The 16,180-nt window shown below is 40.5% G+C and overlaps 1 protein-coding gene across 4 annotated transcripts; it reads right to left on the bottom strand.

The window, feature by feature from the left end:
- Positions 1-994: 994 nt before the first annotated feature.
- Positions 995-16,032, bottom strand: tespa1 (thymocyte expressed, positive selection associated 1). 4 transcript variants are annotated; one of them, XM_084929517.1, is made up of 12 exons: positions 12,855-16,032; positions 11,648-11,830; positions 11,302-11,344; positions 10,380-10,420; positions 7,886-7,939; positions 6,100-6,139; positions 5,766-5,813; positions 5,563-5,658; positions 4,857-5,065; positions 3,556-4,724; positions 2,817-2,904; positions 995-1,516 (listed from the first exon to the last, which is right to left on the bottom strand). In XM_084929517.1, the coding sequence occupies exons 2-12, from the start codon at positions 11,784-11,786 to the stop codon at positions 1,425-1,427; spliced, it is 2,019 nt and encodes a 672-aa protein (XP_084785643.1). In that variant the 5' UTR covers positions 11,787-11,830; positions 12,855-16,032; the 3' UTR covers positions 995-1,424. The 4 variants fall into 4 exon arrangements, with proteins under 4 accessions (XP_084785643.1, XP_084785642.1, XP_084785641.1 ...); XM_084929516.1 differs by having other exon boundaries at positions 12,709-16,032; XM_084929515.1 differs by having other exon boundaries at positions 11,648-16,032.
- Between the last annotated feature and the right edge of the window lie 148 nt (positions 16,033-16,180).

The raw sequence follows: 16,180 nt of genomic DNA on the forward strand, positions 1-16,180 counted from the left end.
GGCTATATTGGTCGCTGATTTGTTTTTGTTTTGTTTTTGAATGTCAGAAATGTATATTTGTGAATGTGGAGATGTTATATTGGTTTCACTGGTAAAAATAAATAATTGAAATGGGTACATATTTGTTTTTTGCTAAGTTGCCTAATAATTATGCACAATAATAGTCACCTGCACACACAGATATCCCCCTAAAATAGCTAAAACTAAAAACAAACTAAAAACTACTTCCAAAAACATTCAGCTTTGATATTAATGAGTTTTTTGGGTTCATTGAGAACATGGTTGTTGTTCAATAATAAAATTATTCCTCAAAAATACAACTTGCCTAATAATTCTGCACTCCCTGTAGATTAGTCTATTATGTTTCAGAACGACTACTTTTGCCGTGTAAGCAAACCTTTTTTTTTAACTTTCCAAACAAAGCTAAGCAACCCCCAAAACACTGTTAGAGGCTCTTACATTTAAAACCCCCAAATTAAAGCTGATTGTCTGTTTGGCTATGTTTTCTAAATAACATTAATATTTTGGAAACTCCGTTATGAATTGCCCTCACGTAGTTTCATGATGTGTCACAGTCTAATTTCTTTTCTTTTTCACACTTTATGTTAAGTTTGCAAATTCATTTCTGTTGAGCTAAAGACACAGCTCTGTGTTGGCAGAAAAAGGAAGCGGTACAGTGAGTTTTATAATAAATGTTTGTTCTTCTCAACATTAAACTCACTCTCGTGTGTTAAGCTTTCAATATCACAGACCAGACAAAGCCATCATGTCATGTGGACTTCCAAAAGTATTAAAACAATCCCCCTGTTTTTCTGTTGATGTGACTGATAAGTTTCCACATAAAAGCTGATGACTGGCTTCCAGAGTATTCTCTGTAACTGCCTGTGGTGTCACTTCACCTTGCCTTACTGTAGCTGTTAGTTGGTAAAATGCTGTGAAGTCATTTAATAAAAGAATTTTTTGCACTACTCAAGAAAACATCTGTCGCTCAATGCAGGATGGACACATTTGTGTAGTTTTATTCACACTGACATTGAGTTCAAGGTGCATGAAACTGATGGTGATGCTGACATTAAACTTGTGATGCTCCTCTGCTGTGATACAAAAACAATAAATGGAAGTAAAACGTTAGCTCCACAGGAATAATCTTTGAAATGCAGCCTTTCACCTGTATTATGACTAGATTGCCATTTAAATAAAAGATTTTCCACTGTCTACTTATTAAAAATACAATAATCTTTGTTAAATATGAGCACAATGGAAAAACTTAATACTTTGTTCAAAAATATTCTCACTGAAAAAAACCTCTAAAATCGTGACATGAGCAAGTCTTACAGTACGATGATTTTATTTTGATAGGAAGTCCTCGGCAGAGTTTCACAAACTCAGGCACTGCCGTACATGCTGTTTGCATGAGCTTTCTGTCATCTGCTGTGTCTGTCTGATGAGGGGCTGACTTCTTCGTCCGCGTAGCCGCTGCTGTCCGACTGCATACTGTCACCGCGGACCACTTCACCTATACGAGGGAGCAAACACAGTCAGATATGTTCTCCAAACTCTGGGGAGTGCAGCACAAGTGCAGCAGCACAAGTGCAGCAGCACACTGACCTAAATAGGCACAGAAACACACACCTGCAGAGCTACTTGTGTACACATCTGTCAAGCTCTCATCTGATGCTGAATTCATATTCATGCTCAAACATACACACGCCAGCCACTTTAGCAGGTACGACCAGTCATTAACACATTTATCTAATCGACTAATCACATGGCTGCAAGTCAGGCATGGTCATGTTCAGACATGATCAAGGTGACCTGGTGAAGTTCAAACTGAGCATCAGAATGGGAAAGAAAGGTGATTTAGATTAAGTGATATGAAGCGTGGCGTGGTTGTTGGTGCCAGATGGGCTGCTCTTTGCATTTCTAAGGTTTACAGAGAATGGTGCAAAAAAGAGACAGTAACCAGTGAGCAGCAATTATGTGGGTGAAAAATTCCTTGTGGATGTCAGAGGAGAATGGCCTTGCAGAAGAGCATCTCTGAACACACAACACATTGGACATTGAAGCATTGAACCTTCCTATGGTGTGGTCAGATTCTGATGTAAACAACATGAAAGCACGGATCCATCCTGCCTTGCATCAGTGGTTTAGACCTGTGGTGGTGTAATGGTGTGGGTGATATTTTCTTGGCACACTTTGGCCCCCTTAGTATGAACTAAGCATTGTTTGCTCCTGACAATCCTTTTATAACTCCAACGTACCCATCTACTGATGGCTGCTTCCACCACCACGTCACAAAGCTCAAATCACTGTGAGTTCGCTGTACTGAAATGACCTCCACACACACCTGATCTCAGTGCAACACAGCATTTTGGGATGTGCTTGAATGGGAGATTCCCATCACAGATGTGCGCAGTACTGTCATTTCAATATAGAAAGTCTGAGGCAGGCTTTCAGCACCTTACTGAATCTGTGAAGAATTACGGCAGTTCTCAAGACAAAAAGGGGTCCAACCCAGCACGAGTAGTGTATATTTTTATACCTGGGTTTGCCTGAATTACTCAGTTCCTCATTTGACCTCAATACAAGACCTCCAGGAAGCTCAAAGTTTATTCACATGTAGCTGAGCAGTGTTACATGGCAACACCCTGTTATAACTGTGTGCATCTTTTTTTTTTTTTTTTTCTGTCAGCGAGTTTATGACCACTGCTAACTGCAAACAGCTATTTTAAAACTGTGACAAGTCAAATTCCCATAAACTGTGTTCACAAAATAAAAGTCAAGTTCCTCAAATGAGATGTAAGCACACAGGGTACCTTTGTATTGATGTTTTTTTGAAAATGGTGAGGTTGTAGTTCTTGGAGTTTCTGACTGTCCCAAGTCTTCCTCTCCTGCACTATGCACCTAAAAAGACAAAGGGAATGCCTGCTTAGTAACTGTTTAAAAATAATGTCATGAACAATTACACACAGCAAGAGCTGAAGAAGTCATTGCAACATAGATGTCTATCACTATACAGTGTTTGAAGCCAAATATAAGTGAATATAAGAGCCTCTTTTGTATCATTTGGTTAGGTTTTCAATACTTCTGATAAATAATATTGTTATTTGGCCTGTTTTTTTTTTACATAACAAACAATAATCAATGATCAAAATCCTTTTGAAAGAGAAAAAATGTAAGCACAAAACATATTCCTAATGCAGGCTGTATTCTGGGTCAAAGTGAGCAACACAAAACACCCACGTATTATGAATCATAAATGGCTCATAGCCAATACCAAACATTATCAGAGGAAAGAACATATGGAATATTTGAAGGTGAGATTGCTTTTGAGTAATAATTTGATCATTTTGTTATATCCACTTATACCCTTTTCATCATGTTCTAGTATGATTATGATGACTTGAGCCTGTTTGGAAAATGTTTACTGAATCAGTTTGTGATGTACTCAGTTTGCTTTCGTTTAATGAAAGTCAGCCAAGCATCGTTAAACTCTTTTCTAATGGTAGTGCTGAGATAACAAGCAACATGAAGCCTATTGTAAAACTACTGTACCTCTTCCAGCTCAAAGGAATTAACCTGCTGAAGGTTACTGGAGAGCTTGCCCAGGCTCTGGTGCATCAGAGGATTCAGATACTGTCCTTGCTTCTCTGAAGGAGACTTTTTCTCACCATAGAAACCATGCGAAGCATGACTAGAATCTGATGTTTTCGAAGAAGAGGATGGCACATCATCGCCTTCCCAGCCAGTCACAGTTATGCAGTAATGAGTGTAGCTACCACTGGGTTCCGAGACAGGAAGTGATCTAGATGCGTCCCCCCGCGTGGCCTCACCTGAAGAGGCAACATCATCTGTGTGTGAATTCAGGGTAGACTTTGTCACGGAGGCTTGTAGACTGAATTTGTGTGATACAGAACAGGATTTATCTGTGCTTTCTCTCTCTGGGGGAGTCAAACTTTCCGGACTGTGTGTCCTTTGACTGCAAAAAGGTGCCCGGTGTACACTCTCGACTATCTGGGGGCAAATTAAATCGTATGTAACCTTGGCAACAGGCTTTAGTTCCGCTGTCCTTTTGTTACTTTGTGTCAAACAAGAGTCTGGCTCTGGCTGACATGAAAATGATTCAGAGTGAGTTTCTATGACAGTTTCTTCTGATAATGATGATGCTACAGATGTTCTTACACCCTGAGTCATGGAGTCATTTTCACCAGAGTCAACATCCTTTGGCTGTTTATTATCATCCCCCATTTCCGTTTCACAGGTTTTATTTCTGTCCTCGAGAATCTCCATGTCCGTCGTTGACTGTTGAGTTTCCAGCCCATTTTCACCGTCTGTGATCTGGTTAACATCCATAGCTGAATTATTGCTATTACATTCCTCCAAATCCAGCTTCTTGTTAACTCCACTCTTGTTTTTCCACACTATATCCACAACTTCTGGCAGGCTGGATCTTTTCCTGGGTGAAGGCTGTGGAGAGGTGGAGTCAGACCCCCGGGGAGAGCCCGTGTAGAGACACATCTTATTGACAGTGTCCTTCAGCCTCTCTACTGGAGAGCGTGGCTCACTTCGAATGCTGCTTCTGAACCGTTCGATCCTCTGCACAGGGGAAGAGAAGGTAAACTCCGGTGTGGACAGTTTCTGGAGAGGAGTGCGGGACACGTGGGAGTACAGGGAATAGAAAGCGTTGGCCATTGCTGTCAGCACTTGAACCTGTCTGAAACGACCTATGGGAATCAAGAGACTTATATAAATGGATATAATTGACCTTATCACAGATCAAATAATTATATACAGATTACAGCTACAGAAGTCAAAGCAAGCTAACCAACAGAAGAACTACAACTAGATAGTCTTACTAGCAAGAGAGAGGCTGGGGTCTTCTTCTCTTATCCGCCTTATTTGTGAATCCAAGAAGAGTCGGAAGTTGATGCCCTGAGCCTGAGAAGGAAAGGTAAAGAAACGAGGAGGGATGCGCACAGTAACCTGTGGCTCCTCACAGCCAAAACCCAGCTCATACAAAGTCTCCTCTGCATCCTCTGAACACAACTCGAGGACATCTGATATACTAGTGTGAGAAAAAGGAGAGAAAATGTTGTATTACAGCTAATGTAATCATCAAAGCATCAAAGATGCAACCACTATAGTGAATAATATGTTAGAAATGGTGTATACCAGCGGTCTCCAACCTTTTTTGCGCCACGGACCGGTTCATGCCCGACAACATTTTCATGGACCGGCCTTTAAGGTGTTGCGGATAAATACAACAAAATAAAACTAGTACCGGTACCGAAAAAAAGAAAATTTATTCATAACACACGTGAAAAGACCAAGGAAAACCGAGTAAACGATAAAAACGATAACAAAATAACGCTGAAAACCGATTAAAAACCCTGAAAACTATACATTTCACACCTGAGCCTCAACTCTCGCGGCCCGGTACCAAACGACTCACGGACCGGTACCGGTCCGAGGCCCGGGGGTTGGGGACCGCTGGTGTATACCATGTCATGTGAAAACCATTTTTGAAAATTTGGCGAATAATAAATCCTTTAAAAGACTCACGTTGATGTACTTTTCCAGGTTGAGGCAGAGAAGCAGCTAGAAGTTATGCTGTGGCCCAAGTTCATTGATGGCAAACATAGTCCTTGACGTGGGGTGCTGAACATAAGACGTGTCAGATGTTACACTGCATCCAGCCTGCATGTTAAAGCCTTTATTTGTGCGTGATCTGTTTATTCTGATGTGTGGAAGAGTTGGTCACTGACCTGGTGAGCCTGCTCTTTTGTCTGAAGGACGGCTGTCGCGCCAAGCTTCTTGGTCACCACACAGTGAAACAAAATTATAAATAAATAACATTAGATCATTTATTTACGTTTCTCTAATACTGATTTTGTAAAATTATAAAGTCACATGATGGACAACAATCACACAGCAAGCTTTGTATATTACAAGTAAATAATTAAATGAGAAATGCCTTTAATATAGTGTAAAGATCACCTATGCTATATGCCTATGACTACCAGTTCTTTACCAAATATTTGTTGTCTTCCTGTTTTACTGCTACTGCCATAACTACATGCTTATATGCTGACTACTCACCCAGGCTCAGGTTTAACATCTCCACCTTCTACCACAGAAGCTGAAACAAGGAAGGCATGTTAAAATAAATTACAACACTTCTGGGTTCGACAGTTTCCCCAGGCACAATACCACAGGGTTGCTCAAGGAAGAAATTCACTTATCAGGAAAGACAAAACGCTACAGAGGATATAAAGTTGTAGATATATTTCTATGATGTGAGTAAATGTAGAAAATCCCCTTCGGCGCTACTCTTCCTTCATTTAATGCAATGCTTCCTGCAAAGGGACAATCAAGATCTCTAACAAGCAACAACACCAACCTGTCTCAAATAACTTCTGTTAATTAATGGCTGTGTAAATGAAGAATGAGCTTTCTGTGTTTGACAGCTTAAACCTTTAATAACTTTGTACTTTGAACACTGTATGATTTCAGTTTTGTTTAACAATATTTTAGTAAGAGACATGGAAAATATGTGAGTTAGTTTTTGGTATTTTGTTGAATTATCTGTTTAATATTAGAAGGAATTTTGTTAGGTACACAATTTCAGCTGCATATTAACACAAGTTTCTTATCAGTCAATCGCATACAAGCAACTCAATAAATTTAGGCATGTGGACATGGTGAAAACAACCTGCTGAAGTTCAAACTGAGCAGAATGGGGATGATTTACGTGACTTTGAATGTAACATGGTTGTTGAGGCCAGACGAGCCTCCACAGTTACCATATCTCAATCCAATAATAGCAACTTTGAGTTTTAGTGAAACAGAAGATTTGTATCACAGATTTAAAGCCAACAAATCTGTAGCAACTGTTGAAAAACTGCTGAAAAAAATGGGCCAAAATATCTGAAGAATGTTTCAGACCTCTTGTTCAGTCTATGCAACAAGTCTTAAAACCTGTGACCTTTTCTTACAATCCACTAAGCTTATTGTTCTAGAGTCCGAATATCCGCTAGGTGGTTATTAATGTTGTTGCTTAACCCCTACAATAACAATCATATAACAGTTTTTTCATATATGATCTCCATGTGATCCATAAGAATCTGTATATGTGTAAAGTTGTATTTTATTTTAATAAGTGTGCCCATTCATGACATAACATAAGAGTTATAAACAAAATATCTTTCAAGCCTACACCCAGCTTTCTCAAAAAACATCCTCATGGCACTGCACAACACTGGGTGTGTCACTGACATATAAACTGCTCAGTCTAATTTGGACATAAACAGAGATTTAAAAACATCAGGATGCACAGTCAAGTTTCCTATAGTAATATAGTCTGCTCTATTATTAGTCTTTTACAAGGGTAAGCATGTATTACGTCATTTGTACAGAGAACACATGAAGGTTAGTTTAAGGGCTTGACTAATCTTCAGATGAATATGAGAAAAGTAGTGGTTATGGCTACGTCTTCAGGAAATTAATGCAAAACTATTCTCAAGAAATATCTGGGGTTGTCATTATCTGCAGTTTCCTTTTTCCTTTAACAGGAATTAATACGTTAGATGCAGTCACGTGAAGACAAACACTCAGTCTGATTTAGAAGAGTTAGCAGAGAGAGCAAGGGGCAGGACCTTTGACATCTCCAGTCAATCAATGTGAATTATCCAGAAACACTCCTTTGCTATTCTCACACTGACTCAGTGGCACATCGCACACTCTTTGTACTAGGGAGCTGACACAGAGAGCTAACCCCAGGCAAAAATCAATGCAATTCCTAAAATTCCTTTAGGATAACACTAAGTATGCATGCAGTCATGTATATTTGTCTGCCCATGCATGAACATATACAGCGTATGCTTACCATCTGCTCCAAGACCCAGGTCATCAGCAAAGTTACCGGCTTGGAGCACAGACTCTGAAGACAAGAAAGTCACAGATATGAATAATTAGATGAGAAATACTTTTAAAATAAATTTAAAAAATGTAATGTAGACTTCCTCCATGTACATTATTATGAATGTAGCAAATATGAGAAACTTGTATTTTACCTCACCATTTCGTTTTCGTGCAAATTAAAACTTAAAATCGCCTACTGCATCTCCAAAGGAGTAACAAATTCTACTTTTTACTCCACCACAATCTTTTGACAGCTTTAGTTCCTTATCATACTATGACACACAAAACATCCGTCTATTTGTTGTCCTGCAAACATGTACGTAATTAGGAGCTGAGCAACCAAAATTGACACACAGGTTTATCTTTGGCCTCTGAAGGTTCTTATCTGTATCAGCTATTATGGCATCATCAGGTTGCCTACCATCTATCTAACAACAGGCTAAATTACACAAACAAACAATGCTGTCACATGTACTAGTTAAACATAATATACTCCTTGAGGTTTGGTAATTCATTTGAATGAAAAACAGCTCAAATTAGGAACACTGACAACATGTCTGTGCAGGTTCTCAGTCATCCAGGTCATCATAGGGAGTGCAGAATTATTAGGCAAATGAGTATTTTGTCCACATCATCCTCTTCATGCATGTTGTCTTACCTCAAGCTGTATAGGCTCGAAAGCCTACTACCAATTAAGCATATTAGGTGATGTGCATCTCTGCAATGAGAAGGGGTGTGGTCTAATGACATCAACACCCTATATCAGGTGTGCATAATTATTAGGCAACGTCCTTTCCTTTGGCAAAATGGGTCAAAAGAAGGACTTGACAGGCTCAGAAAAGTCAAAAATAGTGAGATATCTTGCAGAGGGATGCAGCAGTCTCAAAATTGCAAAGCTTCTGAAGCGTGATCATCGAACAATCAAGCGTTTCATTCAAAATAGTCAACAGGGTCGCAAGAAGCGTGTGGAAAAACCAAGGCGCAAAATAACTGCCCATGAACTGAGAAAAGTCAAGCGTGCAGCTGCCAAGATGCCACTTGCCACCAGTTTGGCCATATTTCAGAGCTGCAACATCACTGGAGTGCCCAAAAGCACAAGGTGTGCAATACTCAGAGACATGGCCAAGGTAAGAAAGGCTGAAAGACGACCACCACTGAACAAGACACACAAGCTGAAACGTCGAGACTGGGCCAAGAAATATCTCAAGACTGGTTTTTCTAAGGTTTTATGGACTGATGAAATGAGAGTGAGTCTTGATGGGCCAGATGGATGGGCCCGTGGCTGGATTGGTAAAGGGCAGAGAGCTCCAGTCCAACTCAGACGCCAGCAAGGTGGAGGTGGAGTACTGGTTTGGGCTGGTATCATCAAAGATGAGCTTGTGGGGCCTTTTCGGGTTGAGGATGGAGTCAAGCTCAACTCCCAGTCCTACTGCCAGTTTCTGGAAGACACCTTCTTCAAGCAGTGGTACAGGAAGAAGTCTGCATCCTTCAAGAAAAACATGATTTTCATGCAGGACAATGCTCCATCACACGCGTCCAAGTACTCCACAGCGTGGCTGGCAAGAAAGGGTATAAAAGAAGAAAAACTAATGACATGGTCTCCTTGTTCACCTGATCTGAACCCCATTGAGAACCTGTGGTCCATCATCAAATGTGAGATTTACAAGGAGGGAAAACAGTACACCTCTCTGAACAGTGTCTGGGAGGCTGTGGTTGCTGCTGCACGCAATGTTGATGGTGAACAGATCAAAACACTGACAGAATCCATGGATGGCAGGCTTTTGAGTGTCCTTGCAAAGAAAGGTGGCTATATTGGTCGCTGATTTGTTTTTGTTTTGTTTTTGAATGTCAGAAATGTATATTTGTGAATGTGGAGATGTTATATTGGTTTCACTGGTAAAAATAAATAATTGAAATGGGTATATATTTGTTTTTTGTTAAGTTGCCTAATAATTATGCACAGTAATAGTCACCTGCACACACAGATATCCCCCTAAAATAGCTAAAACTAAAAACAAACTACAAACTACTTCCAAAAACATTCAGCTTTGATATTAATGAGTTTTTTGGGTTCATTGAGAACATGGTTGTTGTTCAATAATAAAATTATTCCTCAAAAATACAACTTGCGTAATAATTCTGCACTCCCTGTAGTCTAAGGAGCTTGAAAAGAAAAGCGTCTGGACTTCTGTAAGTTGCTTGAAGACGTTTCACCTCTCATCTGAGAAGCTTCTTCAGTTCTAAGGTCAAATGGTGGAGAGTCCCAGATTTAAACCCAGTGGGAGTTTCCCCCCAAAGAGGGACAAAGGACCCCCTGATGATCCTCTACCTAATCACATGAGCCAAGGTGTGAAAACGGGTGTGGGTCACAATCAGCCAGGGTTTCGGGTGAGCTCATTGTGAAACCTGGCCCCAACCTATCATGTGATTTCCTGAGGTTTGTTTCAGCTCCTACTCACCAAAGCTCAGCTGACCGCTGTTCTCTGAGCAGGCATCTGACCTGTAAAATATTCCAATATTTAAAACATGAACACACCCACTGTGAGATCCAATCAGTGTCATGCTTTTATCAAATGAGTGATTAAGTTTGCATAGATAGCTTCATCTGCAGCACGATACTGCCAGAGCTCGTGAGAGCTGCTTCTTAATCAACTTACTGTTGGAATCTGTCAGCTTCCTCTTGTAGATGAAATAACTCTGTTTCTTTTACTGTACTCTTTTCTGGTGTTACAGGTCATTTCAGTAAAAACGCAGACTATGCAAACTCATTGACCACTAAATGCAGCTTCCTTCTTGATAACTGACATAATGTGAACTAATCTGTCTGTGTTCCTTGCAGCAGTTTGATGAAAAAAAAAAAGGAAATGATTATTTCCTCCTAGTTATATCATTTTCCCTCTTCTATAAGGAAATATTACAAAGAGTGAAGCAGCAGAAGTTAGTTGTGAGGTTTAGTTTGTATGTGATGAAAAATTCTTACGCCTGAAGACATCTATATGTTGATACCCTGGCCACATATTTTAATCATACTCAGTAACAGGTACCTTCTGTGACACTTAACACTGGTCGATCTTCTGCAAACAAGTGTTCCCAAGACAGCAAAAGGTCAGTTCGGAGCGCTGGTTTTATAGTTTTAAAGTTCATTGTAAAATTATTTTTTTCCAATGGAACAATAATAAGTCATCATCAAAGTTGACTTTGGTGAAAAACAATACTGCGGCTGTCTTGCTGCAGCGTCTTCCTGGAACACCTGACTTCAGAGAGTTTCCACTTGCTACGCGCCGCTCTTTGTTAACCAGTTTCCAGTGACTGACAACTTGTCCTTCAGTGCTCAAAATATCATCTTACAAGAAAAACAAGCAGTAAAACAAGTTGACTTACCCACAACTGAGAAGCCAGTTCTCAATCTTTCCCGCAAGGCATCCTGTGGAAATCGCACTTAAGATTATGACTGATCCCCACTGAAGGAACACATGCATTGTGCTATTATTAACTGACAGTTAGCCGCTTGTTGTCATGTATATCCTGTTATATACTCGTGTTATTTTTGCTATTGGTCCCAACAAATATATTTTTTAACCCACTATTTATTCTTTACCCAATAAACAGGGTATCCAGCTACTTAGGTATCTTCAAGTTCAGCTGATCACTTGATGTATGCTGAAGATAGTTAATAATAAACCACCATGGAGGACGATCCCTCCCACGTTCCAGAATCTGCTCTTACCATCAGAGAACACATCATCGTCCGCTATGGAGGCAGATGGGAACGGGCACAGAGGCCCTTCAGGGTCTTCCAAAGTGACCTGCTGACGGCTGCTGTTGATCCATGCTCGCCGCCTCACTGTGGAGGATGAGCTCTCCATCGCTTCAGTTCACAGGACAGCCGGGGGACATGGCTCTGTCAAAGCTGCCAAGGTGCAACAAAAGCCTCTGTCAGTGCGCCCCAGGGCAGCTGTGGCCACATGTAGCTGCCATCTCCAGTGTGTGAATGTGTGCGTGAATGGGTGGATGACTGAATGTGTAAAGCGCTTTGGGGTCCTTAGGGACTAGTAAAGCCCTATACAAATACAGGCCATTTACCATTTTTACCATTTAAAAGAGCCGGGGATGAAATGTTGAAGCAGCAACACAGTGTTAGGCTTTAATGTTTACTTTAGCAGAATGAACACCTTTTTACTCTAAAGTCAATTGTATTCAGGATTTTCAGTGATATTTCCCTTCTCATTAAAATTGAGCCATTTTTGCATAGGGATATTAACAGCCGCTTCCTTATCAGTAGTGTTTCTAAGACATCTGTGCATAGATTATACTTGATATTGCAGTAAAAATGAGGTGGCTACACGCAAATCAATCTAGCTATGACATTAAGTTCAGAGACTATACTGCTTAAGGCTCATCAAAGTCAGACAAACAGTTCAGGTGAAATATTGTACCTCCAGGACAGCTGGAGACAAGATAACAGACACAATATAAAACATGTATAGATAAATATTCATTAAGAATTGGTATGTTATGGTTAAATGCTCAAAAAGTGAATTTAGCAGTGCGAACAACATATAAACACAGATAATAGAAAATGATATAAGGTCGCTTAGTTGCCTTCAGTATGACTGACTAACAGTTCAGTCTAAATCCCTTCAAAGTAAAAGCAGTTATTATTAATTAAAAGTCGTAATTTACTTTAATGTGTAAGGGAAACCAAGTGTAGTTTAGATAAATGTATCGATGAGATGTAAACCATTAAATATATATGATTATACTAATTAAGAATAATTATTTACTTACTTGATAATACAGCTTACAGGAGCCGTATGTTGGATGTATGTTCTCGATAATGAGACGGAGTAAGATTTTCTCCATTCAGCTACAGCGAAGCGTCTACATGCTGCCTTAGAGCTCAATCAATGCTGACAACCGAAAAGCAGCCTTACCTTCATCGGCGCAGGTTTCAGTTCTGTATCAGAGGCGTTCTTTGTCTCGTTTCCTGTATGTGGCGACTTAAATACGAGCAACTTCATCTGCAATCTTTACAAAACGCTTAAAACTGCATCCAGCAGGCTCCCGTTTATCAACGACCGCTCGACGATTCTGGTGATTTCCTTTCGAAAGCAGTCAGTTATAAGTCGGGCTGAATATGCGCGGATCTTGGCGGTGAAGCGGTTTGAGAAGCCTTTGTAGGAAGTAACTTTGCATCTCGTCTGAAATACAAAAGTTTTATCAGCGTGGGATGCAGCTGCTGCACATCCTGCAGAAACAAAAACACAGACAGGTCTATGGAAATGTCAGAGGCAAAGCTGATGCGACACGAGTGATTTGAATGCAAATCATATGACAGGCAAATAGTGCGTGTTTTTTTGCACTTCTCCTGTGATATTTTAATTTTACAAAACAAATAAATATTATTTTTGCCTCCAGTGGCCCACAATCATTTTCTTCAGTCGTTTTACTGTGAGGTGTGTAGTTGTTCTCAATGCATCTGGGAAACTACTCAAAAAGAGCAATGAGTCGCTGAAAATCATAAATATCTATTTTTTTTAAAAAATGAAAAAAAGAAAGAAAAAGCAGATTTGCTCTATCTTAGTGTACCATGAAGACACCAAAAAAGTGTAGCCTTGCTAATGCCATGGGAGTACAGAGGCCATTTGTAGCCATCACTCCAGCACCCCAGTGCAGTGTGCCACTTAATGCCAGTTTGACATTTTAGCATAATTTTTTGCACTGACTAACACATGTGATGTAGCCTTACAAATTGGACTATAGTGACAATCTCTAACTATAGGGCCCATCCTCCTGAAGGGTCTGATTCATCTAATCATTATGCCCAGGTCTTCTACCAGAGGCCTGGGAGTCTGAAGGTCCTGCACATTATGTTAGGTACTCTGGGACTGCACTCCTCTGGACAGAGATGCTCATATATATATATTAGAAGGAGCTGACATCAGAAATCCTACCAGCGGCTAGAAAAAGATGACTTACAGGACAGTACAGAGGCTCTGAGCATGGCAGCACATGAACAGGCCCTAAGCACCATAAAGGACAGGACTCTACCACAGCTGACAGAACCCAAACTGCCGACTGTGCAACGGCGCCCCAGAGACTATCCAACACATAGTAATAGGATGCAAGACACAAGCTTGGACTGCATACCCTGAGAGATACAACAAATGGCTGGGATAGTGTACAGGAACATCTGTGTTGCATATGGATTACAAGAACAGCAAGGTCCTAATGTTCTGTGAGACTTCTGAGTTCCAGACCGACAAGCAGCTGCGGGTCAACCAACCAGACATAGTGATGACTGTGGTAATACCAGTAGACAGCAACATTGGGAAGGAGCATGAGGAGACAGAGAACTACCAGAAGCTGAAGGAACAACTGGAGCAGATGTGGAGGAAAAGCCCAAAGTAATCGTGGTGGTAAGAGGAGCTGTAAGAAGCTGTAACCCTGAAATTGGAAGAGTGGCTCCTGCAGATTCCTCGCACAACATCAGAGGTCTCTTGTCAGAAGAGGGCAGTCCTGGGATTTAGAGTATTCAGAAATCAGGACTATCCATGCAGTAAAGTACAAAAAATGGGAAAATAAGTGTCATTTAATGAAACCAGTAAAGATACGAATGAGTTGAACTCAGTTCTGCCCAGTATTTATTTAATTTTATTATAACCTTAAAATGAATTGCCCACCCCTGATTTAGGCTATTTATTAATCAACATTTGTCACCTGATTAATAAATAACATTTTTTATTTGATTATTCTTACTTTTTAATAATCACCTACAGGTAAAAAGCTGTAAAAGTCATGTTTTAAATAAATGTTAACATTTTCCACTATGATGCATATCTAGTATTTTCCTTTAAATATTCACAAAAAATCACTTAATGTAGAAACTGTGTTAATTTAAAAAAAAAAAAAACCTGTGCCATTGAAACGCAGAAGCAATGGTTTCTGAAAATAACTGTGGGTCCACATTTACAAGTTTTTCAGATATTTTGCATGTAGGCTGTAGTTTTATTTATCTGTTGTAAGGACAGTACTGTATTTTATGAAATGCTGTAGTGATGTCACTTTCTGGGCTAATACTGGACAAAAGCTGATGTTATGATTGTCTGCATAGTAAAGTATATGATGAAAAGCCTCTTTTTAACAGTGTCATGTCACTGCATTTATTTCCAGACTACCTGAATGCTTCAGTTAGTGCTGCTAGATCAGTTCAGAGTGTGGTGGTGTCATGCATGCATCAATGTGTGGCGGTAGAAGTATTCATATCTGCGTCTAATTGAAGAAGTGTCAGTGATGGAGTTCACACAGAGGTGGGTGGCTGCAGGACTGGCCTGGGGATGGGCTCCACCCTCTCTCTCCTGTTTACACGGGCACATGTGCTGCCGTATTGACAGCCCCCTCACGAATCCTAATAATGCAAGCCCTCCCACAGGCGAGCCATTTTCTCCTCCCCGCGCGGTTCATAGCCAGTGTGTGCGTGTGATGGGGAAATCTTCACCGCCACCCTGGCCAACTCCTCCCGCCTCCTTGCCGTTTCCCGACCCACCGGGCGCCACCAGGGAGTGGCCAGTGGCCACGGAGGCAAGACTTAAATACCCATGCGGCCTTCCTCCTTTTCCACCTCCGTTTTCAAACCAAGACACGAGCCTTAATGTCTCAGATGGACAACACAGGCTCAAGTGTCTGACCGAATAAAGGCGATCGTCCATATTCCGAGAACTGTTTACTCATGGCGTCTTTTAAGCGGAAAAAGATAACCAAACGTCAATCATACTCAGGGGTACAACCTACAATGCTTGGTTCCGCCCAGTCTTCTGCCTGTAGCCCAATTACATTGGCCGACTGATACTCGTTGGCAGAAACGCCCTTCTCCATTGGAGAAAAGAAGCGATTGCTCAAAAGAAGCTCTTAAAAGGGTATGCTTCTTTTATTCATGGGAACAGTGCGATAGTGCAGCGAACAGGAGGTGAGTTTAATTTTTAATATGACAAAACGCCCATTGTTGAATATATGGCTACCTATTTCGACTGGGAGATTTTTCCACTCGTGTTCTTGTATTTTTGATATTAGATAAATACTTTCTACCGAAGAACATTGTACTAAGAACTAAAAGGGATAATAATTAGGTCATAGATGTTTGAATTAAACGTAACTGGAATTGGACTTGAGCTGTATAGGGGAGCTACTTTCATTTAATGACTTCCTCGTCAATACTTTCTCTGATAAGCCTGTTAAAAACCTATACCGCGTGTTCTCCCCG

The sequence above is a fragment of the Perissodus microlepis genome, chromosome 5 (genome assembly GCF_051167445.1).
Source record: "Perissodus microlepis isolate ML-2025 ecotype Zambia chromosome 5, ASM5116744v1, whole genome shotgun sequence".
NCBI classification, from domain to species: Eukaryota; Metazoa; Chordata; class Actinopteri; order Cichliformes; family Cichlidae; genus Perissodus; species Perissodus microlepis.

What these genes read in the sequence shown, in the direction of transcription:
- tespa1 (XM_084929517.1), bottom strand. Translation starts at nt 11,786, where the DNA reads ATGGAGAGCTCATCCTCCACAGTGAGGCGGCGAGCATGGATCAACAGC. An exon ending in GATGTTAAACCTGAGCCTGG is followed by an intron (nt 5,814 to 6,099) that starts GTGAGTAGTCAG and finishes GTGGTGACCAAG; the next exon opens with AAGCTTGGCGCGACAGCCGT. An exon ending in ACCTGGAAAAGTACATCAAC is followed by an intron (nt 5,066 to 5,562) that starts GTGAGTCTTTTA and finishes TTCTCACACTAG; the next exon opens with TATATCAGATGTCCTCGAGT.